The sequence below is a fragment of the Phaethon aethereus genome (genome assembly GCF_964289735.1).
Source record: "Phaethon aethereus genome assembly, chromosome: 3".
Lineage (NCBI taxonomy): Eukaryota > Metazoa > Chordata > Aves > Phaethontiformes > Phaethontidae > Phaethon > Phaethon aethereus.
Window position 1 is genome coordinate 73588270 of NC_138576.1, and position 24878 is coordinate 73613147.

Sequence of the window (24878 nt, forward strand, 5' to 3'; positions counted from 1 at the left end):
TAGAATGGCTCGTCTCCTTTCTTCTTGTGCCGCAGGAATATACTAACCTGTTGCTGCAGCCTGGTAAGGCACACTAAATATGATTACAAGCACTTTCCTCCTCTAAGCCAACTAGAAGGGCAACCACAGGAGACATCACATTGTCAGTTCCTGCTGTAAAACACACAAAGGCTAATTATGCCATGAAGCAGACCTGAAAAACACAGGCTCTTGCAGGCAATCTTTGTACACTGGAGAGGCACTTCAATACCAAAACAAAAACCTCAGCTTCACTACATATTTATAAGAAGCAACTTCAGTTCCTTTCATTAGCCACTTAAAAAGCCCAGAGGAAGCTCTCATTGCAGCCAGACTTGGCCCTTCTCAGGAAAGCTGTCCAGCCAAGGCAGCGAAGAGCCTGGACTGTAAGATTTAATTTCAAGTTGTTTCAGTTACAGTGTACTATTGATATCCCCCTTGAATATTGCTCAGAGCCAAGAACACCCACACTGCATAAAGACATAAAGCACAATGAAATCTTAAATGAATGGGACTATTCTCCCCTCACTTACACCAAGGCCAAGAGTATCTCCATTAAGTAAAAAGCAGCAAGAATAAGACCCTTTAAGACTCCAGTAGAATCAGGCCAGCTGCAGACAAAAGCTCTTTAGAGTTTGGTTTTGCTCACTGACACTTGTAAAATAGCAAAACATGTAAAGCTGGAGGAGAGAGATCCCTTCACAGAAGTGACTGTCCCAGCCACATACGACAAGAAAATAGTAAGGACTGTCCCAGTCTCCGTTGTTTCCAAGTATATTACCAAACCAACTGGTTTTAGAAGGTGCTCCGCCCCCCCCCCCCCCCCCCAGCTACTTCAGTGCAAGACAAACAGGACAAAAGATGCAAATGTGTGATGCACACAGTTGGGCAGGCATGTTTTAGCCATGTAACATGAGGGAAAAAAATTTGTGGAGTAGCATTTTGTTGTAGGAGGTGATAGAACTTCTGCAGTTGCCATTACGTGACATTTCTGGTTTTGCACACCATTACTATAAGGGAAGAAAAAAGTTATATTCAAAATAAGTGAAACCACAAAATACATGTGTGGATGTGGAAATTACTAGAACCTTTATGTTCAGACCTGGGGTTGTTTCTAAATATCAACTGCAAAACGCAGGCAGCTTGTAACCACCTCAGAAGTTGAAAAGGTGCATTGCACACTCTCAGTTGTTTCAGCCCCTGTGTTACATGCGCATGAATAAATGTAGTCGGGGAACCGTACTCATGAGGAGACAGCACTTCAGACACCAGCTCAGAATTGAACATCACTAACAAGTCTCAAATCTAAAAGTTGGTTGGGTTTTTTTTTTTTCTCTCTCATTTTGGACATAATAGATAAGTGTATCTTGGTGCTCATAAAAGGCTCCCAATGGTTTACAAATCAAAGGCTTTCCAGAAAACGGCTTGTGAAAGTACCTGCCCAAGCATCAGAAGTTTGCTAGTAACTAAGACTTCTTTACTAACACCACTGATTACTGTCTCCAGAGCCATGTGAAAAATCTGAAGGCCCCTTACCTCAGGAGTTAAGGAAGCTTTTCCTGTAACTCTCTCCTTTAAATGGTGATGTTAATAGAAACTTGGTCATTTAGATCTAGCTACATCAGATCCTCTACAAGCAGCACAGGCCAAGAAGAGACAATCACCTTGTGGCAAGAGAGGTCATTCACAGGGGCCTCTTTCAGAACCAAAGACATCTCACTGATAATGCTGACAATGATAGTGGGAAATCCCAGCACAAAGACAGATGAAATCACAAGCTCCCCCCAATTTCCCTCGAGCACAGATTTCACCTCACAACTTTAAAAAAGTTTGCTGGAAGACTCCTTAGGAAACCAGAGCTGAATTGCACCTTCAGCAAGGTATAAGATTTAAATTTAAGATGCTGCAGGCAAACCAACCAAGTCTTTTCTTAGGCCTGCTGGAATTTCTTGAAAATCCAGAGACACGCACAAAAGAAGAAAGGTAGAGTGCCTCCTGCTGAAAGACCCCCTTCTGCCACACCTTCAGCAGAGAACTGACAGTCACCCCGTCACCCAGTGGGTGCCCTCCCCTACACCCACCTCCAGTAGAAGGCAAAACAGGAAGCAGCAAAATTTATCCAAAAGATAAATTATTTCCAGGCTTCCGCCCCGCTTTTTTTAAATCCCTCAGGGCACAGGGAAGGAAGACATCATCTGCAGAAGACTTTCAAAAGTGAAGCTGTGCACCAGGTTACAGGAGTTTGAGTGACACCAGGCAAGGGCCAAGTGATACTGGGCACATTAAAAGCCAGTTAGGGTGTGTATAGCTGGGTTCTGATGTACTTACCACCTCACAGGCCTCTTTTGTTGACGAGCAAGTCCATTTACCAACTTACTCAGCAACAGTACTCTTGTAAAGTGTACATGTAACAAGTCACAAGTTGTTCCATTTATTTGAGTAAATATCTGGTAAATAAAATCATCGGTAAACATTACAAAATTAAATACATTAAAAAAGCTTGCCAGTACACATAAAATTCACAAACATGTACTTCTTTTGAAAAATAAAATATGTTCAGAGCACCCTTGATATAAAATGCCTGACTAGTGTCACCTACCAGCGTGTGGTAGCTTATTGAATATTTCAGTTAGGACATTTTCCAAGAGGGAGCAGGGATCTCTTCTGTTCTTGCTTTTACAAGTAAGAGAGCCCACGTTAAGAAGTCTCCCCACTTCTCAGGGCAGAGCCATAAACAAAGACTATAATATTCTTTGCCTACCTTAATAGGAGAGGAATCTGCATTCAGTGAAGATCACATCATTAAATGCAGGACAGTACTTGTAATTCATTTTGGTAGCACTGCCTTCCCTCCACTGTGAAGCAGCTTTTAAATGGTGACAGACATTTCTCCAGATATCACTGCAGGCCCTTATTCAGTACAGGATAGCACAGTTCCAAGACACCATGAGGTGAGAGGAAATGATCTGGCAAAGCAAAGTCAATCAAATAACTTTAAGTCTACAAATTAAGCCCTTAAAATTCCCAATTCTCATATGCCACAGCCTAAACAAGGAGATATGATTAAATTCTTCACTGGGCAGCTTTAAGGGTATTAGAAAAGTGGCAGTACTCATTTTAGTAATCTAAATTGGTACCTTCTGGTAGCAAATTTGCAATAACCACCATTTAAATAATTTACTGTAACAAACTTTTCCTTCCATCCATGTGAAACAGTATTCACAACCAACTTCATAATTTATGTACAGACAAGCACAAGAAACTTGACATCCATGAGTTAAATGTACAACCAACTTAAAAAATGTTATCCAACTAGTAGCAAGGAGAAGTCTCCTAGCTTTGTAAATTTACAAGATCTTCTGGTTTACCACATAGGCTTGCTGCCCCTCATCACTAACTCTTGGATTCTTCACTTGCTTGCATAATCCTCAAGTGAAAGTTGAGCAGCATCCAAGTTGTTGATATTCTTGATTAAAAAAAATTGACACTTAAAAAAGAACCCTTAAAACACACAAAAGAAATTTCTTGAGTCAAAACTGAGTAAAATCAAAAAAGTTGTGGAGAAAGACAGCTATTTTAATAAAGGTCTTGTATTCAGAGTCCCATTTCCTTTGCCATGTCTTTTACAGAGTGCTACTACTTTGAGTTATTTATATACTCTTCTTTTGAGGGGGACTGAGTTTCCTCATTCCTCTTATCCGAGTTAGCAGCTCTTTGATAAATTCCTAGAGAAAAAAGATTAGAAAACATAAGTAATTTTTATGATCCCATAAAACCGTCATTTTGAGTAAAAAAAATAATCAAGGCAGACTATACATTTTTATTTAAGCTTTTGCTGCTAACCTGGAATTTCTCTGGCCTGATCTCCAGGAACCTTATACCCATACTCTCAGCACACAGAGGAGGTGCAAACAACTAGCTTTTCTTCTGCATGAGTGTTCAGGCACAGTTGCTAGCTGTCTTTCAGGCTTTTACTACACAGGGCCTTCTACCAACTGTTGAATCAAGCAAAATCTATGGCTGGATACAATGCAAATAGTCAAAGCAGACTTTCACAGTTTAAGCCTGCACAGAAATCAGCATTCTTGCCAAAAGAGGCGTTTCTCTCGCCACTCTCCACGCTGGCACTAGCATTTTGGTTGGCTGCATACTCAGCTGGAACAGAGAGCTGATCTGGCTAAAAACTCATCTGTTTTTCCTCTTGCCCTGCTACTTTCAAGCTGGCTCAGCTCTGATCAGGCTCACCACTCAGCTCCACAGCAACACTTATGCCAGTCTGAGGCAAGGCAGGAACAAGGAGACAGAGGAAGCACCACTGGCTTATGCTGGGTGAAACTGGTTGTGGAGCTCAGTGAATGACACTATTCGAGAGAAAAAAAAATATTAATGGACCAAGTCTTTATTCACTGTGATATTTTCCCCAGCTTCAGCAAATTTTCTGTTTTTAAATTGTGGGAGAAAAGAAGCTTACAGTTGCACCATTATCTGAAATCCTTCTGGTATACAATTTCTTGCAGTAACTGCAGATGCATTAAGAGCTAAACCACCCCCTTACTGTCACATTGGGAGAACAATGTTTACCCACAGTACTATGTATACACCTACAAAAAGGTTCTTATCATGAAATCATTTAGTTATAAACATGGAATGTAATTATGGATTTAGTCAGTCAGGTTGATGTGAAAGGACAAAAAGCATGACTTCCTAGCTAAATGCTTGAGGCTAAAAATTCCAGTGAAAAAGGTCACCACCCAAATCACAATACGGTACCTTTCAAAAAAGCCACACTGAAACATGTATTATTCAGATGCTACATTGTGCATAAGGAAAGTCTAAGTGTGTATTTCAACTTGAAGATGTCAGTTTTTTGTTGTGGGACCGCAATCTTGGCAGGTATCACCCCCACTGAGCAATTTCCTTTCCTGACAGTTTATGCACAGTAGTACTGCATGGTTATTGCACCATGGTTATTGTTACACCATCGCTGCTGTTAGTTGAAGCCACAGCTAAAGGCAGAGCAGCATACACATCAGTGAGGGCTACAAATGCTCACTGACAACCTTTTATATTCTAGCCTCCACTCCTGAACTAACTAGATCAAGGCCAGCACAGGAACACATCTATGCGTATCAACATTGCGCCTCCCATCTGGCCAGACAGCTATCCTAAATCAATGATCAGAACGGCAGAGTTGTTAAGACCCCAAATCCTCCCCCTCCATCCTCAAGAAGCTGTCTTCTTCCACATGGGCATAAGCCACTGCAACAATATCCACTCTAAACTTGTCAAGTGTACAGTACTTATCCATTCAGAAGTTAGAAAAAGGGAGACGGGTTTACTCTAAAAATTCATAGCTTTCAATGCACTATGCATTGGTTCTGCATTATCCTTTCACCATTGTAAAGACTTGCCAGAATGCAACTCTAATGCGGCATGGTGCTGTTCAAAACGTATAAATACACGTCAGGATTTTTTATTATCAAACTTGAATGAAGATCTGCAGTGAAATCATAGAAATAAACTCTCTAAAGTGATCTTAAAAGATTTTTACTTGGGATTAATGCAATTAGTATTGCCTTTCAAGAGCTCTTCCCATAAAAAGCTATACTCCCATGCCAAAACATCAGACTAAGACAGCTTTGGGAAGGAACGGGCTGAAGTTCAGTTCTTCCCTTTGTAAGACTTTATTAGTTGCCTGTTAAAGCCACAAATACTCTACACCATCTTCACTCACCATCAAGGCTACAACAAGTCCGTGCAACTGGAAACTGTCCAACTGCGTCACAGAAGTTGAAAGTAAGAGCATTAGGGGAAGGGGCATCTGCAGAGTGGACAGGGCAATCTATGGTACCGTGACTACACCCATCTGGGATATCCCTGTTTGAGAGGCACCTCTGCCATTTCTCTGTCCATTTCCCCCCCTCCCCCCCCAAATCAGAAGAGTTTGGAGCAAGTTTCCCTTGGATATGAAACACAGCCAGGGGTCAGCTGATTTTCAATATGACATTACAGCAAGGGAGGGGAGTTCCTTCTCTTATATGCCGAAGTGGTACCACAATCACCTTCTTTTGCAAAACAAGCTGTTTGCTTGAAGTTTTCAAGCAAGTTTCACACCACCTAGAAACTTCTTAGTGTTGCCAAAATAAACCAAGCTGTAGGGGCAGCCCCATAAACAGGTCTGAGGTAGTTGAGGCTATTCTTAAGGAAGAGGAAGGGAGCTGTATTCACTTGAAGTACATACAATAATTGCAAATACTCTGCTCCTCAGGAACTATTTTTCTTGTAATAAGGGTCTGCAGTACCAAATAGTAAAACCCAACAAGAGCATTTGGTATGTGGCAGACATTTTACATAACGCAGTAGCGCTGTTAAGCACATCCCACGGGTGTGCAAACCACAGCACTGGTTCAGTACGTTTCTGATTTAAGTATCATTTTACATCTGACACTTGCATGGACCTGGTTGTCATTAACTCAGTTGTGCTCCAGTGCTTCTGCCTTTCTCGTTTTGCAGCTCCCCATCAAGGAAAGGCAGCATTCTAGAAAAGATGCACATTTTCCCTCTTAGACACAGGAAAGGAGACTTCAAAGCATTTCAATAAGCCTTTGCTTTATAACTAACCAACTCAGCTTTATGACGGTAATACCCATTTGTTTTCTTTAAACACCACTCAAAAATTGTAGTTTTATTCCTTGTGGACATTTGATTTGAGGCTTAATATCCACATCTATCTCAATCTCATACACAAAAATAATTTTACACAGAGTGTTTTATTGAAATCCCCTCTAGGAGATATGCTGAAGTTTAGCATCATGCATTTGAAAGCTGATCACGTACCAATCTATGTTAAAAGTAGTTCTGTAACACAGGTTGGATACCTACTTATATATACTTATATAATACTTACTTAATTCACAGGTTGGAAAACATTTAGCAATTCTTGAATCTTTAGCCAAATTACTTATGAATTATTCCTTGGAGGGCTACAGCCAGAAATGCACAGGCCACATCTACTTTTAATAGAAGAAAAAAGTCTCATACCAGCACTTTGGGCCTCAGTAAACAAAAACAAAGCAAAAATGTACACAAATTCAGTTTAAATTCTTTTTACAGATTTTTCTGCAAGGAGACCACCTTTAAATGCAGTTTTGTTACAAGTATTGAGAGTCCTGTTAGTGTATAATACAAAATCATTGTTTCTAGAAGATGTCTTCAATTCTAAAGACAAATTTAGATGAGATACAGAGACTAAATCTATAGTCCATTTGAACTCATCTATATTCAGCCTTCGGCATTTGTCTTCTCCCTTTTCTAACAGCTTTGCTTGAATCAAAGGCATTCAATTCAGCAAAAGCATTCATCTAACACAGAACAAAAAAATCAAGATGACAAACAAAGGTGAAATGATAATTCAGGAAAGGGGAGCAAATCACTTCACCTCTCTGCTTTGGAGGTGTGATTCATTGTTTTAATGAGGTCATTTGACAGACAATGAATGCCAGGCTTCCTAGTCAAGTCTTCCAATTAATTCTGGAGACTAATTAGACTCTGTCTCCCCAGATTTCTCTTCTACAAGCAGTACACATGTAGTAGGACTAGTTCTTAAACCAAAATTTAGGGTTTCTAGTCCTCCTGCTTCATTAGAGCATGAAATGAATCCTAAAACAGCTTTCTGCCACAGCTTTACTTTCCTGCAGCCAAGTCAAAAATCAAGATTCCCTTGACTGTTTGCCCAAGGCTATTTCCCAGAGAGAGCCTGATTGGTTGCATGTAAAAAAGTGAAGTCAACCTGGAGAGCAATCCCCACAGCTACTTGGGGAAGAAACTAAACAATAGCTCAAAAATGTCATCTGAATGGGAAGAAAAAGAAAAAATAAAGAGGGAACCCTACTGCCAAACACCTTCCCTTCCACACAGGCTCAAACCTGAAGCTGAGTACACAGGACAAAAGGAACTGATGAGGCACACATGCTTTGGGAGAGCGGGGCCAGAAGCTGCTTTCTATTAGGCAAGAACTGGTGCAGCATCTCTGTAGACTCACTGAATACTCCCCATCAGCACAGCCTCTCCAGTGAGGCCACGGCACCATCAGTGTCCAGGGAAGGACAATACGCAGCAATTTAGCTTCTCGGTGAGCCCTGTATAAGGCATTGATGACACACCACAAAGCTTAGCTATAGTCAAGGCACGCGGCCCAGTTATTCTCCAATTCAGCAGCATGTAAACAAGCACAGCTTATTCTTGTCAAATCACCATTTTCTCCTCTATTCTTATAATATTGCTATGAGTATTTGTAAGTTGTATTCATGAGTACTTGCAGAAATGAAAACATGCAAGTCTAATTGCCCCCAACACTGTAGTACAATATAGGGCAGATCTCAGCAGGCCTATAAACAGTTTTAGTTCACTGAGTTCAGAATGGTCAAATGGATGAACAAGAAATCACGTTTTTCTAGAAATGCCTGTCTGCACGGCTTTTAAATATGCATGTTTCTTAACTTTTTTCTCTACAAAGCACCCTCATTGATTTCAAGTAATATGGACACATAATACAGTTACTGTGGCTTAATAATTTACCACCCATCAGCTGAGCTGCAATAAATGTCTACGAGCTCCTAGGCTCACCAGATGTAAGGCAGTACATTGCACTGAGGCTTTAGTACACATCTTTGGTTACTATTGCTTTGAATGGGTATCCTATGTATCACTGCCTTGCGATTATATTAAAAAAAACAAATAGTAACAGTAACATGAAATAATTCATAACATAATACGACCAAAAAAATATATGATCTTTCAAAACTTTATAGGGGTTCCATTTCAGAAGGGTTGAGCTTTCTATTCATGTCTGTATACTAAATACATACATTATCTGAAGACATACCCAAAATGTACCAGGCAAAATCATGGAGTAGATCCTCCTGGAAACTATGCTAAAGCACATGGAAAATAAGGAGGCAATGGGCAACAGCCAACATGGCTTCACTAAGGGCAAATCATGCCTGACAACTTTGGTGGCCTTCTATGACGGGGTTACAGCATTTATGGATAAGGGAAGAGCAACTAACACCATCTACCTGGACTTGTGTGAGGCATTTGATACTGTCCCGCACAATGTACTTGTCTCTAAACTGGAGAGACATGGATTTGATGGATGGACCACTCTGGTGGATGGATGGTCCATCCATCAAATATCCATTCTAGATACAGAATTAACTAGACAGTCACACTCAAAGAGCTGCGGTCAACGGCTCAATGTCCAGGTGGAGACCAGTGACAAATGGCATTCCTCAGGGGTTGGTATTAGGATCAGTGCTGTTTAACATCTTTGTCATCAACATGGATAGTGGGATCAAGTGCACCCTCAGCAAGTTTGCCAAGGACACCAAGCTGTTTGGTGCTGTCGACATGCTGTAGGGAAGGGATGCCATCCAGAGGGACCTTGACAGGCTTGAGGTGGGCCTGTGCAAACCTCATGAAGTTCAACAGGGCCAAGTGCAAGGTGCTGCACATGGATCAGTGCAATCCCAAGCACAAATACAGGCTGGGCACAGAATTAATTGAGAACAGCCCTGAGAAAAGCTTGGGCGTATTGGCTGATGAGAAGCTCAATGTGACCCAGCAGAAAGCCAACCATATTTTGGGATGCATGATTTTCCCCCTCCTCTCTGTTCTCATAAGACCCCATGTGAGGCACTGCATTCAGCTCTGGGCCTGCCTGCAACATAAGGAGGAGATGGACCAGTTGGAGCAAGTCCAGAGGAAGGCCATGAAGATGATCAGAAGGATGGAATATCTCTCCTATGAAGACAGGCTGGGATCACTGGGGTTGTTCAGCCTGGAGAAAAGAAGGTTCCAGGGAGACCTTATAGCAGCTTTCCAGTACTTGAAGGGGGACTTACCAGAAAGCTGGAGAGGGACTTTTTACAAAGGCACATAGTGATAGGACAAGGGGTAATGGCTTTAAGCTGAAAGAGGGTAGATTTAGATTAGATACAAGGAAGAAATTCTTCACTATGAGGGTGATGAGGCACTGGAACAGGTTGCCTAGAGAAGTTGTGGATGCCCCATCCCTGGAAGTGTTCCAGGCCAGGTTGGATGGGGCTTTGAGCAACCTGATCTAACAGAAGTTGTCCCTGCCCATGGCAGGGGAGTTGGACTAGATGATCTTTGAGGTCTCTTCCAACCCAAACCACTCTGATAGTTTTTAGTTGTATAAACCACAGTGCCTGGACCACTCTAAAAAGCTGCATCACAAGCCTGTCATTTACTCCAACTTGGATTTAAACTTAAGAAAAATAGAGATGCATTTGCTTAACTATGTTTCCCTGAAATTGTTAAAAGCTGCTGAAGTAGTCCAGCCACTAAAGTAACTCAAGTAGTCAGTGACTTAAATTTCTGCCCAAATTCTCCAGAGACTATGCACAACAATTTAACATAGTTTGTTTGGAAATCATATTGAAAAATGTAATTAAAAGTTCCCAGCAAAACAGCTTTCTTTCATGAGGCAATCTCCTTTTTCTCCCATTTTGCACTGAGTGAAGAATTATACTAACAAGATGGTCTGGATAGATTTAATCCTGTCTGAGTGGGAGAGATCTCCAGCCCATTCACCTGAAACTTCATATAATTTCTATGAGAAAAGAAAGAAGCAAAGAAATCCCAAATCTAATTTATCCGTTTCTCTTCAAAGATTAGTTATCTGCAGACATTGTGTAGCTGAACTGCATCTTTCAGAGTCAGTAAACATAAAAATTGCCCGCTCACTGGATTTCTCTCCCATAGTAGTTTAAGAGTCTCCTTGTCATGTCTCCTGTCATCACTTTGGCATTCCCACCAGCAGAAGCTCTAATTCGCATCAGCCACAAATATTTCAGATTTTCTCCAAAGGCTAATCTAGATGGGTGGTCTTGCTGCTACCAATAGCAGAGATACAATAGCACATATTTAGCCAGCCTCCTTCAAAGTATATGTCTTGACAAAACCTCATTGATTTCATGCCCACAACAGTCTTCCTGTTCTAAATAAGAGTGTATTGTCAAGTATCAAAACCCTACCAGCAAGATTACAGATTATATTTAAACTCCTTTGTTACTTTCAAAGCTAACATGAGACTCAAAACTCTGTGACCTACATTAAGGTTCTCTATCTCACAGACAGAATTAAGACAAAAACATGACAAAGGTCTGAGTGGATTTTCCAGACACATGGTACTGAGTAAAGCATTGGCTGCTCTGGCACGTGGGTGATGCAGGAGGATGCTGCTGCTCCCTGCCCCTTTTCAACCACAAAAGTTCAGATCCCAGATTTGGTTATGGCACCTATTTTGCCGACAGCATACCCTTGAAAGTTTGTGCAGTCCTAGAAATGAATTGCTGTTCTCTCACATCAAGCCTTGTCTTATGTCAAGACTACATAATATGTATCACTTTTGAACTAAGTATGATAGTAACAGAGGAGAGAAGGGGAAGCAGAGAAAGTATAAACTGCCTGAAGAATACTTCTAGCACTGTTTAATTTTGCATGGTGGAAAGACCATCATGTGTCAAAGCACTGTCCACATTTGAGATCCTAAAGCCTACACCTCAAGTCAGGCAGCTACTCAACTTCTCTTCAACAAACGCAACTTAACTACATGGAGCAAGGAGATTGTGGCTCAAGCAAAAGGATATAAAGTATAAATACAAGTCACATATTGCAGTGATTAACAGCAATAAACACATATAATTTACAGTTTGCTAATTACCAAAGGTATCTCTTAGCCACTTTTTTTAAATTATGTTCATAGAAACAGCCAAGTTGGCAAATTGTGCCCAGCAATTATTTTTAGGGTTTTTTTACCCAAACCTTAACATTTACATTTTACAAAGCTAACTTTCAATGACCAAATGACACAGTCACATTGCATATGAATCTTGATTAGCAAATCAAGATTTTAAGTATCATTAACATAAACTTAAATAGCACCCAAAAATCATAACTGACTGTATGTACTTTCCTGATTAACCTTTAGTTGTTTGGGTAAACTCCATGACTCTACAACAAGGTTCCCCCATTAAACATGTTTCCATACAAATTAAAACAGCCATAACTGCTACCTTGGAAGAGCTTTTAAAATTTTAGACCAGTCTAGCTAATTTCCCTTAGAAGAAAGGTTTCAAAGCAGTTCCTCATAAGTTACTGTCAGCTACCATCTTTGGCCAATTTATTAAAGAGGCTGAAAATTCCTTCCACCTTTCAAGTGACCTGGATAACTCCGCTTTCCTCTGATGAAAAGTCAATCTAGAATACATGCAAAAATCCCTCAGTCTTTTCTTAGTCTAAGTGGAAGACTGACTTAGGATATACATTTGTTTTTTGGGTGTTTTTTTTTTTGTTTTTTTTTTTTTTTAGACAGCTGGGATAAGAGCTTCAAGTTATTAAGCTTTCTGCCTGTACTATTTTTCCTTATGTTCTTGTCATGGCTAACCCCAGCTGGCAACTAAGTACCACACAGTCACTCACTCCTTCCCCCCTGGTGGTATGGAGGAGAGACTCAGAAGAATAAAAGTGAGAAAACTCATGGTTGAGATCAAGACAGTTTAATGGGTAAAACAAAAGCTGTGCACACAAACAAAGCAAAATAAGAAATTCATTTACCACTTCCCAATGGCAGGCAGGTGTTCAGCCATCTCCAGGAAAGCAGGGCTCCATCATGCATAACAGCTACTTGGGAAGACAACTGCCCTAAATCTGAACATCACCCACTTTCTTCTTCTTTCCTCAGCTTTATATACTGAGCATGACATCATAGGGTATGGAATATCCCTTTGGTCAGTTGGGGTCAGCTGTATCTCCTCCCCCCAGTGTGGGGCATGAACCCACAACCCTGAGATTAAGAGTCTCATGCTCTACTGACTGAGCTAGCCAGGCACAAATCCAAAACATAACCACATACTAGCTACTATGAAGAAAATTAACTCTATCCCAGCCAAAATCAGCACAGTTCTGAATAGTGAAGACTTCATATTACATAGGTTTTTCCCCAGTTAGGGATTACTGCCTTTTGCAAACTGTGTAACTCTCGATGCTCAAATCCCCAAGTGCACTTTGACTGTATTTGCTTGGCCAGGAGACATTTCCATCAGCTCACATCCATTCTCTACAAATCTTCTAGAAATCCTTTCACAAGCCAATTACCTCAGTAATTTTGATGGTCTGCAAATATGAAAGGATTGCAGATTTTCTAGACAAGGTGTGCAACCTCATATAGCAAGTTTAAGCTGACTTAAAGGCTCTTCTTAGTCCACACATGGCAGGTTAAAAAAAAAAAATCACTATTTTTAAGTGGCTTAAGTTAGCATTCGTGCAGTATTACTGGGCTTATGCTATAGATGAAGAAAAGCTGCTGTTGTGAAAACAGTCCTGGGAAATTACTCTCATTTTGGCCACTAGCCTCTTAAGTACTCCTCTCAACTTGGCTATCTCAAAAGATTGTCAAGGAAGATGGATGTTCTCCCAGGTAAAGAAGCTGCTTCCATCCCATCAGCAGAGGGCTGACAAGTCAAGTCACAAGTTCAGTATTAAAATCTCACCTTGATCCAAGTGCCTTGAGGACAGTCAAGCACATGTCCAGGATATTGCTTCCTGCAAACTGCCATGCCAACTTAATTTACCAGCACAGCAAGTATTTCCTGCAGTTCTATGATCAAGGTTTCCAGTGGAAAACTCACTAACATCTGTCACGTTCCCTTATCAGAACTCTGAAACTTGTCCTTGCATTAAGTGTCAAGCTTCAGAGCTAAGAAAAATAATTCATATTACATGTTAAATGAAGGAGGAAGAAGGGTAATTCAATTCTCTGCCTTCCTCATCCAGCTTCAGGTAACATGGAGATAAGAGGTCAGCATGCAAGTGGCTACTGAACTCTTGGCAACCTGTTCCTACCACCCACTCGTGACCCCCACTTTCTCTCACTAGCCTGTGACAAGAACCACGTCAGGCTCCGCATGCTGTATCAGTTGTCACACCTATCTTACAAAGAACAACTAAGGTTCAACAGCACTTGCTGAAAGACGTCTGGAAGAGGCTGACAGGGTCATCTGTAGTGTAGCATTACTGCAGTGATACATCTGAAGACTTTATTTTTTTTGGCCTGGCATCTCCATAATGGGAGATGTGTTATCTGCTGTAAAGAAACCAAGGTACACCACAGATGAAGCTATACAAGTGTTACCACGCAAGTCTTTCTGGGTCAATTCCCTGCACTGTCAAAAACTTAGTACTAGCAACTGTAGTAGCAGTTCTGGAGAATTCTCTTTATCTACCACAGAAATCAATAAAAACGGAAAAGCCCTGAAGAATGTATCTGATGGACAGGGAAGTGTCTATTTAACCATACCACTGGTTCTTCCTGACAGCCTGACTATCCTTAAGTAGTGTAAGTGGCAACAGCTGCAGATGTTGGAGAAACCAAGCCATAGGCAGCCTTGTTTCAAAAAAAAAAACCAACCCCCCACACACCTGGCTTCTAGTCACACACAGCTGAAAGGTCCCCAACTAGCAGAATCCTGTAAGTGACCCACTCTATTAAATACTGCACAGCAGCCACTGGTGAGAAAGCACTGACCCACAACCTAGACTTTTTTTTTTTAAGAGTCCAAGTTTTTGTGACAGTATTTACTCTTCCTAGTAATCACACATTATTGTAGGAGAAGTGGGCTATATTGGCACTGGACACATTAATGGATATTCAAGTTGAAAGTTGAATATGCTTAACTAAATCCTGCTAGTTCAGGTTATCCCATGATTGTATTCAAATCCATTCATAAAAACAATTAGCTGAGCTGCATATATACATAACAGTTCCCAGAATAAACAAGTTTACTGTCAGAGATAAAACCTCCATACCAGGGAAGATTATGGAGCTGTTGGTCTTGACAGTGCTCACAGGGCATGTGCAGGACAACCAAGGGATCAGGCCCAGCCAGCATGGGTTCATGAAAGGCAGGTCCTGCTTGACCAACCTGATCTCCTTCTATGGCCAGGTGACCCACCTAGTGGATGAGGGAAAGGCTGTGGATGTTGTCTACTTGGACTTTAGTAAAGCCTTTGACAGCGTCTCCCACAGCATTCTCCTGGAGAAACTGGCAACTCATGGCTTAGACAGGTTTAATCTTCGCTGGGTAAAGAACCGGCTGGACAGCCAAGCCCAGAGAGTTGTGGTGAACGGCATTAAATCTGGCTGGGGGCCAGTCACAACCGATGTTCCCCAGGGCTCGGCTCTGGGGCCGGTCTTGTTCAATATCTTTACTGATGATCTGGATGAGAGGATCAAGTGCTCCCTCAGTAAGTTTGCAGATGACATCAAGTTTGGTGGGAGTGTTGATCTGCTGGAGGGTAGGAGGGCTCTGCAGAGGGATCTGGACAGGCTGGATCGATGGGCAGCGGTCAACTGTATGAGGTTTAATAAGGCCAAGTGCAGGGTCCTGCACTTCGGCCACAACAACCCCATGCAACGCTACAGGCTTGGGGAGGAGTGGCTGGAGAGCTGCCTGGTGGAAAGGGACCTGGAGGTGCTGGTTGACAGCCGGCTGAACACGAGCCAGCAGTGTGCCCAGGTGGCCAAGAAGGCCAACAATGTCCTGGCCTGTGTCAGAAATAGTGTGGCCAGCAGGAGTAGGGAAGTGATTGTGCCTCTGTACTCAAAACTGGTGAGGCCGCACCTTGAATCCTGTGTTCGGTTTTGGGCCCCTCACTACAAGAAGGATCCTGAGGTGCTGGAGCGTGTCCAAAGAAGGGCAACAAAGCTGGTGAGGGGTCTGGAGCACAAGTCTTATGAGGAGCGGCTGAGGGAACTGGGGTTGTTCAGCCTGGAGGAGGCTGAGAGGAGACCTTATCACTCTCTACAACTACCTGAAAGGGGGTTGGTCTCTTCTCCCAAGTAACTAGTGATAGGATGAGAGGAAACGGCCTCAAGTTGCACCAGGGAAGGTTTAGATTGGATATTAGGAAAAATTTCTTCACTGAGAGGGTGGTCAGGCATTGGAACAGGCTGCCCAGGGAGGTGGTGGAGTCACCATCATTGGAAGTATTCAAAAAACATGTGGATGTGGCGCTTCAGGACATGGTTTAGGGGACACAATGGCGCTGGATTAATGGTTGGACTTGATGATCTTGAAGGTCCTTTCCAACCTTAGTGATTCTGTGAAAACTGAATGGCTTCACATGGAAGTCCATCTCAAGTTGATTTTTTCACGCAAATATAGTAGAGTTTTAACTATATGGTGAGAATTGTGTTTAGTTTTCTCTTAACGTGACAGCTTTAAGCATCAGTAAAGTCAAAGACATTACAGAAAACAATATTGATACTTCAGCTGGAATGATCAGCAGTTCTCTCCACAGGGCCCAGTCCTGTTCTGCTGACTGTAGTCAAGTGACAGGCACAAACATCTCCAGGATATAAAGCCCCAAGCCCATCAGCTCCCTGTTAGTATTCCTAGATTTACTCTATCACAAGTATAAAAAAAGTTACTTTAGCCTGAATATAACTACACTTTCCACACATGAATAGTATTTAAGAAAAGTCTTTTTTTTACCTCTGTTGGTTTGTAGCAATCTACAAGAGTTTCCTAGAAGCAAAATATGAAAGCGTCAGTTCCAATACAGAATAACAGTGAACATAAATAAGTCTACAGTATGAAACCTAGCAAGGGAGTAGGGAAAGAAAAGGAGTCAGAACCAGGAATTACTGGATGAAGATGCTATTTGAAAACAGAGCATTACAGCAAGTCACTCTTGCTCCTTAAGTCAGTCAGGATTTGCAACAGGGGAGAAATGAGGGCTTCTTTCTCCAGCTTGGAAGTTACAAAATTCTTCCCCAAGAAAAACTGAGAAGAGAATCCAAGAACATTTCTCCCAGCAAATACACATGTGAAAGGTAGTTTTCTGTGAGGGCACCACTGCCTTTGTAATGCAGAAATACAGACCGCATTTGTAGCAGGGTGGCTGCAGCAGCTAGTTTAGGCAGAAGCAGCAAAGCTATTTTATGAATGCTGAGTAAACAGCCTGGGGCCATGCCCCACATCTCTGGGACTGGGCAGTGGACACTGAGAAAAGGGTGCCAATAGGCACTGCAAACACCAGGTTAGTCACCTCCCAGAAGTGAGCTGAGGGCAAACCACTGCTCTGGGACAGGTTTCCTTTTCCTTTAGTGCATCTGAAAAGATTATAAACAGAGACCCTCATATTGGTTTTATATCTTGATTTAGATATATGTATCTCTATTAAAATGATGATGTTTCTTTTCTTCTCCCTCTCATTCTTCCATTCATTAACTTTTACCTCAAGCAGGATTCAGAGAATTAGAGAGCTGGTTTGAATTGTATGATTTCAGCAGACAGCTTCTGAGTTTCCCTACTAATTCCTGTTGCTGACCATCTTATCCTTCCCTCAAGCTTTTAGACAAGTTACCCCAAGGTAACTCAATGGGTTCCAGTTTCTAGCTAATATAGAGAAACAGTTTCCACTATCCTAATGACATGGGAGGATTTCTGGCCTGTATATGCACGCATGTATATTTCTGCTGCTGCAGTGAATCACAGAGGCTATATAGTCATCATAACTGACTCTCAGCCACATAATTTTTCTATGTTACTGTTCATTATTTTTCTGTTTTCTGTTCTTTATTTTATATACTTGTAAAAATTCAAATGAGTCTAATCTGTCTCAGCATATCTCCCTATATTACTTGATTCTTTGAACTTTTATTTAGTCCTGTTATCACCTACCTTCCAAAAATTTTTTTATCCTAAAGGATTTTGATTACCTTTGTACAGTCTAGTAGGTTATGCTAAACTCAGACCTAGGAACTTCTTAGTTCTAATTCTACACTTACAGTGGATTCAATTAAACATAAGATATGGAGCCAGGTGCATTAATTCAGCCACGTTCCAATTTAAAATTAGAAAATAGTATTACCTGTAATTTGAGAGCTCTCTCCTCTTCATTGGCTGCATCAAGAAGGTCATCAATGTCAATTTCTACATCTGGCATCTCTTCTTCCTGAAAGGGAAAAATTCCCACTTAGTCCATAGAAACATCCTGTAACTAACCTCAAAAGCAGCCTAGTGATAGCACACATAACCCCATCTGCCTGCAGCCAGACAGGAAGGAAATCAGTAAGGGACAGCAGCTTGATTCCTTGCTCCCAGGCCAGAAGGTGGCCAAGCCCCAGCCACACAGGAGGTGACAGCTCTTAATCAACCCTTCCCTCATAGCCAGGACTTGTGTTATTAACCCATGCCCAGCAGCACAAGTCATGCTATTCTCACGGTACTGGGCAAGAGGATGATGAAGAGGAAGTAGATAAAAGCTGCAGCAAGCCATGAAATTGTTTTGAGAACATTCTTGATTGGACTGCTTATTGTGTTATACTATCAAAGACCTTGCTTAAAGTTGGCTTACAAGGATGACATACATGCCCCATTAGAAGAGATCAGATTTTCAGTACCTCCAGTAAAGTACGAAGTCTAAGGCATAGAGTATTTTAGAGGTGGGGTTTTTTTGGGGTGGTTTTTTTTTTTTGAAACCTCCTCCACCCATACACTTCTTCCTTTGCATCATCAGCACATCAGACACATTGTTCCCCGAGTCAGAGCAGCAGTCCACACATTTTGGAGCACCCATGAGCTCTGGAATCCCAAGGAGAATTCATCATCCACAGATATCACCGTTTATTGTATTTGCTATTATGGAAAAAAAATATTTGGCTGGCCATTTTTTGCATTTTTTCATGATAAAAGGCACTTTGAAATGGTAAAGCAGCACCTCACTGCACACACACAGCACTCTAGTCTCAGCCTCTGCCTGATGCAAAGTCCCACCCTCACAGTGGCCTCAGTGCCACAGATACATTGCTCCTCTGTTGCCCCTGCTTCATCCAAGCCAAGGCACAGGCACTGCAACTCTGTCCTCTCCCACAAGTACACTGTCATCAACCAGCTCACTGGCACTGCACCACTGTGGCGGCACCTGAATGAAAGCAGGGACCTGAAAGCATCCAAAGGGGAGGGTGGATTTGAGAGTCAGTATGAAGCAACAAGACTGCTATCCCCAAAAGCGGCTCTATTCTTATACCCCGTCAACTCTTTTTCAAGATCCTTTAAAGCAGCATTTTGACAAAAACGTGGTGGTTCCAGCAATTTGCAAAGGTTTTCAACAACTGTGAATAATTTAACAGCTCCAATAGAAACTGCCAAAGGTAACACCAAAATTAATCTTCCACTGGATAAGAGTCCAAACATTAGCAAGGAAGTTAACAAACTAGCTCAAGTCAATCTAACTAAAGTTTAGTATTAAAGTGCCAAACAACTACCTATACCAGAAGCTCCAGCTAAAATGCCAACAATTCAACATTTGAGTGTGAGGAGGAAGGACAGAAGTACAATGATTGAGTTCCCCATTCCCCACATCTTAAGAAAAGCATGTAGAAACACGATAGCACAGCCATGCAGGCTGTTAGACCCAATGAATAAAAATACACGAAGCACATCCTTTGCCAAGTTAGCAGGTTCACCCCTTTTTCAGCATGCATTTTAGTCAGAAAGAAGTGTGGGCATTTGCAGAGATGAATCATAAAAATACTAGTTACTGTAACAATCTGGCAAGAAGGGAGTTTCTAACCCAACCTAATCAACAGACTCATTAGCCATTTAAACAACGGGGGAAGAGGAGAGAAAAGGCAGCTTCCACAGACTATAAAGATATTCAGTAAAAGCCATCAAAATTGGAAAGGATAAAAATTAATCCATAACAGTGATGCATTCAGTAGCTTACTAGCCCAACTCTACACTAATTCACAGATCCCACTAAGAACCAGAAATTCCCCAAATAGACAGTAAACCTCCTGAACATTTTATCTAAGCAGCTCTTTAGAAATACTGTTAAGCTAGGGTGCCTGGAGGTACTGTTAATACCATAAACTTATCAAAATATGCATCCATGGACCTGCATAGATGACAGTTGAGTATCCGTGCTCAGAAGTGCTGTTCAGCACATGGAATATTTTGTCAGACACACCATTTTGGACTCTTGCCTGTCAGAATGGCATTCTGGCAAACACACAACACTGAAAGGTGACAGTGAGGGGCAATTCCCCAGAAGGTATATAACGCTTTTTTGTAATCACACTTCTTTAAAGCTGAGTGCTCCTGAAAGGTTAGTTCTACTCTGATTGGTACCAGTCATGCTGGAGAAGTCCTTGCTTCTATCCCTCTTCACTCTTACCTTCTTCAAATCAAGTTTCTCCTACATCTTCAAGGTTCACACTGTCATCAGTCCAGAGGGCAACTGCACCAGTAATGCACTGACGCTCTGGTATAAGAGGTAACACAGCTCTTTTGTTAGGAAAGCCCTAACAAAAAATAAGTTAGGAATACTTCAGAAGCAAGGGATTATAGTTGTCTGACATATTGGCATTCAGTTAAGTTACATTTTCTGTAAAAGAGCATGTGTATCTTCATCACTTCACAGCATATTTGAACTCTGATACATAATATAAATGGAGGGGGGAAGCTCAAAAAAGGTAACTCTTGCTCTTATTTTTGTCTGAATGAACGAACATAATCAAAGCATTTCCCCCCCTATCTGAACTACTGTGCCTGCATGACCTCAAGAGTTTTATGTTAGGCATGAAAAACATGTGCTTAGGTCAGGAGCCTGACCACTCCACAACAGCTGTAGTGACAGAGGGAAGGAAGAAACAGTCATGTCTTCTGTTTGCCTGATTTTATTGATGAGATAAGTGTGGCTGATCCTACTACAATTAAGCAGCTAGATCCAGATTAGGCTGGGGCAAGCCTGAAAGGCACTGTGCATAGCTGAAGTCCAAAAATATCACCGAAGTTAGCTTCCATGCTATTTAATGCAACTTAAATTCAACCTTGCATTGAAGACAGCCCTGTGGTTATTTAGGCTGCATGAATTCTTTACAGGCTACTAGCAAAAGACCTTGTGACACAGACACGCATTAAGTAGTAAATAGCTGTAGCAGTTTAAGACATTACAACCTCTCCAATTTTTTGCTATTTAGCCTCTGGCAGAGGTAATTACAGCCCCAACACTGAATGGAACAGAAACAGGTGAGCAGCTCTTAGTGAGACCAGGGAAAAGGTCTGACAGCCTCTGAAGCCATCTCCCACAGCTGCCAACCAAAGGGCTGGGTTTTGCAGGGGCAGCAGAAGAACACTTGCACACTCTACTCTGCTGACCCTGAGGACAGCACCTCCAGCACAGCAAAAGCAGGTCTGACATTACAAGCATTTACTAATTAAACCTTTGTCTGAGGCTTTACAATCTAAAGGGCAATAGTTGCCCTATGGATAACTTCCCACTATAAACCAGACTCTCTCATTACCCTGCTATCCCTCATCCTCACTGCCCATTCACTGTGCATCATCTCATTCACAGTACTGGGAAATGATGTAATAGGGGGTTTTGGTTTTTTTACTTAAAATCTAAAGTTTGGGAGAGAAAGAAGTTAAGAAAAGTTAAAGCCATCATTTGTATAGTGAGTTTGGAAGCAACCTGAAAGGAGAGCAAGAGAAAGATGAAGGAAAAGGAGGGAAATATGACCATACAATTCAGGCATATGAAAGTTTCAGACTGTATGAATTAGGGATTTCTCTCAGAAGTCCTAGAAGAGGGCCAGTGTAAGGGATCAAAACCAAACTAGAAAATAGGACCAGTTCTTCTACAAGTATCCATTTAACATATGAAAATACTTATTTTTTTAAAAAGAGGCATCTGCTAGACATCCAATACAGTTAGCTCTAAACAAGTTAATCTGCAGGTATGGCTGGTACTGCACAATGATTTAAGTATCAAGATGATAAATAGAAGTGCCATAAATTACCAGGACTAGAAGTCATTATGAATGGGTTGCACTTATTACAGGTAAAGAAATTACTACCGAATAGGCATTTGTATGAAACAAAAGAAAGACCCATGTGTTCCTCGTCTCAAAGCATTCAGTTGTTTTGGGGGACTTATGGGCCAGGGCAAAAAGTAGATAAAAATGAGAATAAAAAGAATAGTTTAAATGATCAAAAATTATGAAGCCAGAATCAAAGAAAGCTCTTCGACTTAAAGCTAATCCTAGTTAAATGGAGAGTCAAAATACAACACCTAAAATAAAGCTGTTTGCAATACAAAAAGGCTGCTAGTGTCTATTATAGGTATGAGAAACAGCAGATTAGGAAAGGATGTTAAAGACAGCAGGAGGAAACTCAGAAGTGCCAGGGTTGGGGACACTTGCAGTAGGAACAAGAATCCTCAGAGGTACAACCCAATTACTAAATGACCATGTTTTCTCCAATCCTGAAATACTAACAGCAATAATGCCATAACAGCCATGATGATCTAATGTTAGACATGCAAAAGAAAAATTCTCTCATTTCTGTTGGTCCAGGTAAAGTGGTTCACGCAGCAGTGAATATTAGTTTGCACAGCTGATAATCAGTGAACACATTTAGGAAATGCTCCTCCCAGTATGATACAATCCTTATCGTGCAGTTAGATACTATTTTCTCACCAGACACTTCTCTCATTGAGATTTCATACTCAGCTGACTGGTTGCTAAAGGCAACACAGAGCACAAAGCCTCACACCCCTGAACACATGCCATCCAGTCTTGGCTTCAACCAAGAGTTAGAAAAGCCTGTGTTGCACCATGACTGTTCTAACCAGCGCAGTAGCCTCTTCTACCAACACCAAGTCTACCTTTCTTCATCACTTGTTCATTAAATAAAAATGCAGAGACATTACAGGCACAGTTACTAGGTTTGTCCACTCATTTTGAGTCAATGATCCTACTGTTTCTGAATAATCATAACTTATCTGTGGCATTGGGGCTATTTACAGAAACCTTCTCCTGTGCTGAGCCTGTCTTCAAGCCTGACCTCACATGTTAAATACCTCCTATGTTAACCTCCAGTTAAATACCCAGAAAGGAAGGGACACCAAGTGTCTACCTGTCAACAGAATGGCTTACACAAATCACCCAGTATCTCACAGGAACACCAAGTGCACCTGTATCTACATAACATGGTATGAATAGCTGGATAAAAGTCAAGGACATGGTGTTTTATCTATATGGTCTAGATCTGGTCTACCCTCACCACTGGAGGTAGCAAGGAGACTTGTGCTCATAGCCTTGGCACACACCACTAGAGGGAGTTAACACTTTATAAACACAGCAAGGGCCCTTGAAGTTGCTGGTAGAATATGGAAAAGTCTGAGACCTAGATTCAGTTCTCAGGTCTGCAGAACAGCAGTCTAACTTTTGTCCTCAAGTACCCATTTCCCTCTGCTCCTGTTCTTAAAAACTTAGTCTTCAGCTCCCTGCCAAGATGAACTGCAAGAGCCCAGCCCCTCCTAGTTCCCAGTAAAGGAAGCTTGTTCACCTAAGACAATCTTTGAGCTTATTGCCAAACTTTAACAAGTTTGGGCACATGACAAGTACAAGTGAAAGAGGAGGGAGACACTTGATTAAATTGAGAACACTTTCATAAACTGGCCACAGGCATCTCCAACAAAGCAAGTCTGCTCCCTCCTAAAGAGGAGACCAGTTGGAGATTCATGTCTGAAGCCAGGGAACAGGGAGCACTCTCAAGCTCCCAGGTCTAAAGTGTAACCTAACAGCATCCCAGATCCCTGTCAGTATGCAACTTAGGTGTGTGCTGCCTCCAACCAGACACACACTATGAGAAAAAGCACAAGATTACATGTTTAAAAGTGTAACACCATGCTCCTTGGACAATTGGAAGAGCATGCCCATCCCACCACCTAGCCAGCCTTCACTGAAACGGCGTGATTACAAATTCCTTCTCCTTCCCCCCTTATCCCAGCACAAGCAAACACACCCTTCTAAACACATCCACTTCAAAATACAGAAACAGATTTGCAAAAATAACCTTATTTAAATTAAGTCAGTAATGTCTGGAAGGACAACACTGACTGGGTGGAAAATGTAACAGTGACTAGATTCCTTCGCATTTTCCAGGCTAGTATTTTCTGTACAAGATGTACATTCAATGTATCAGGATGTCCATACACATCACTTGAAGCAGCTCATCAACAAATTACTCAAAAACACAAGTCCTGTGAGCTAAAGCTTCAAAGAGCAGGGAGGTCACTCTTGACTACCAATGAGCAAAGGGAAAAGAGGAGACTGAAGCTTCTTTAGCTTTAGATCAATAGCTCATTCATTATTCCTGGTGAAGAACTACATAGCTTTCACAGTATTGTCAACTGCAAATATTTGAAAAAAGCACACAGGGCTGCAAAACTGTACTGTCACAAGGTGACAGTAACATGTTGGTCTAACTCATCTACACGAGCCAACTAGAGTATGCTCTCCAGTATGGAATCAAAGGGAAAAAGAGCCTAGGGGTGAGAAGGGCTTTTACTCACATTTCATAAAAGCCATTTGCAAGCATTTTGGTGAAAAATACAATTCCTTTTTATTGGCTTGGTAAGATGTCCTAAACTTAACCCTAGTTAAAAAAAACACTAGCCCATGGTATCTCTGAAGCAAATGTTTTCCTTGGTCAAAATGCAAAAAACAGAGGAGAGGGATCCTGTGATAATGTCTCCTTAATGGCTGGTACTTTTAGGAGTTTTGAATATTCAGGATCACTTACTCCTTTCTGAAGGCTATGAACGGGTGTAAAGTTAGCAAAGAGAGACACAGAGGAAGAGACACACAGCTGAAGTATAAGGGCAGTTTCTAAGTAGCTTGGCCTCCTCCATATCCAGCACCATCCCCATTATCATTTCCTGTTATACAAGTACCAGACCAGTTTGAGCAGTACGTGCCTTAC

The 24878-nt window shown here is 41.5% G+C and overlaps 1 protein-coding gene across 1 annotated transcript in view; it reads right to left on the reverse strand.

Annotated features, from left to right (window-relative positions):
• Window positions 1–3668: 3668 nt before the first annotated feature.
• PPP1R14C (protein phosphatase 1 regulatory inhibitor subunit 14C) overlaps window positions 3669–24878 on the reverse strand; it is a gene marked incomplete at both ends in the record, with an annotated part of 53919 nt that continues 32709 nt past the window's right edge. Inside the window, 3 exons of the mRNA XM_081998142.1 lie at window positions 3669–3743; window positions 16596–16628; window positions 17977–18060. Coding sequence (XP_081854268.1) covers window positions 3669–3743; window positions 16596–16628; window positions 17977–18060 — 192 coding nt within the window. The remainder of the gene's footprint in view (window positions 3744–16595; window positions 16629–17976; window positions 18061–24878) is intronic.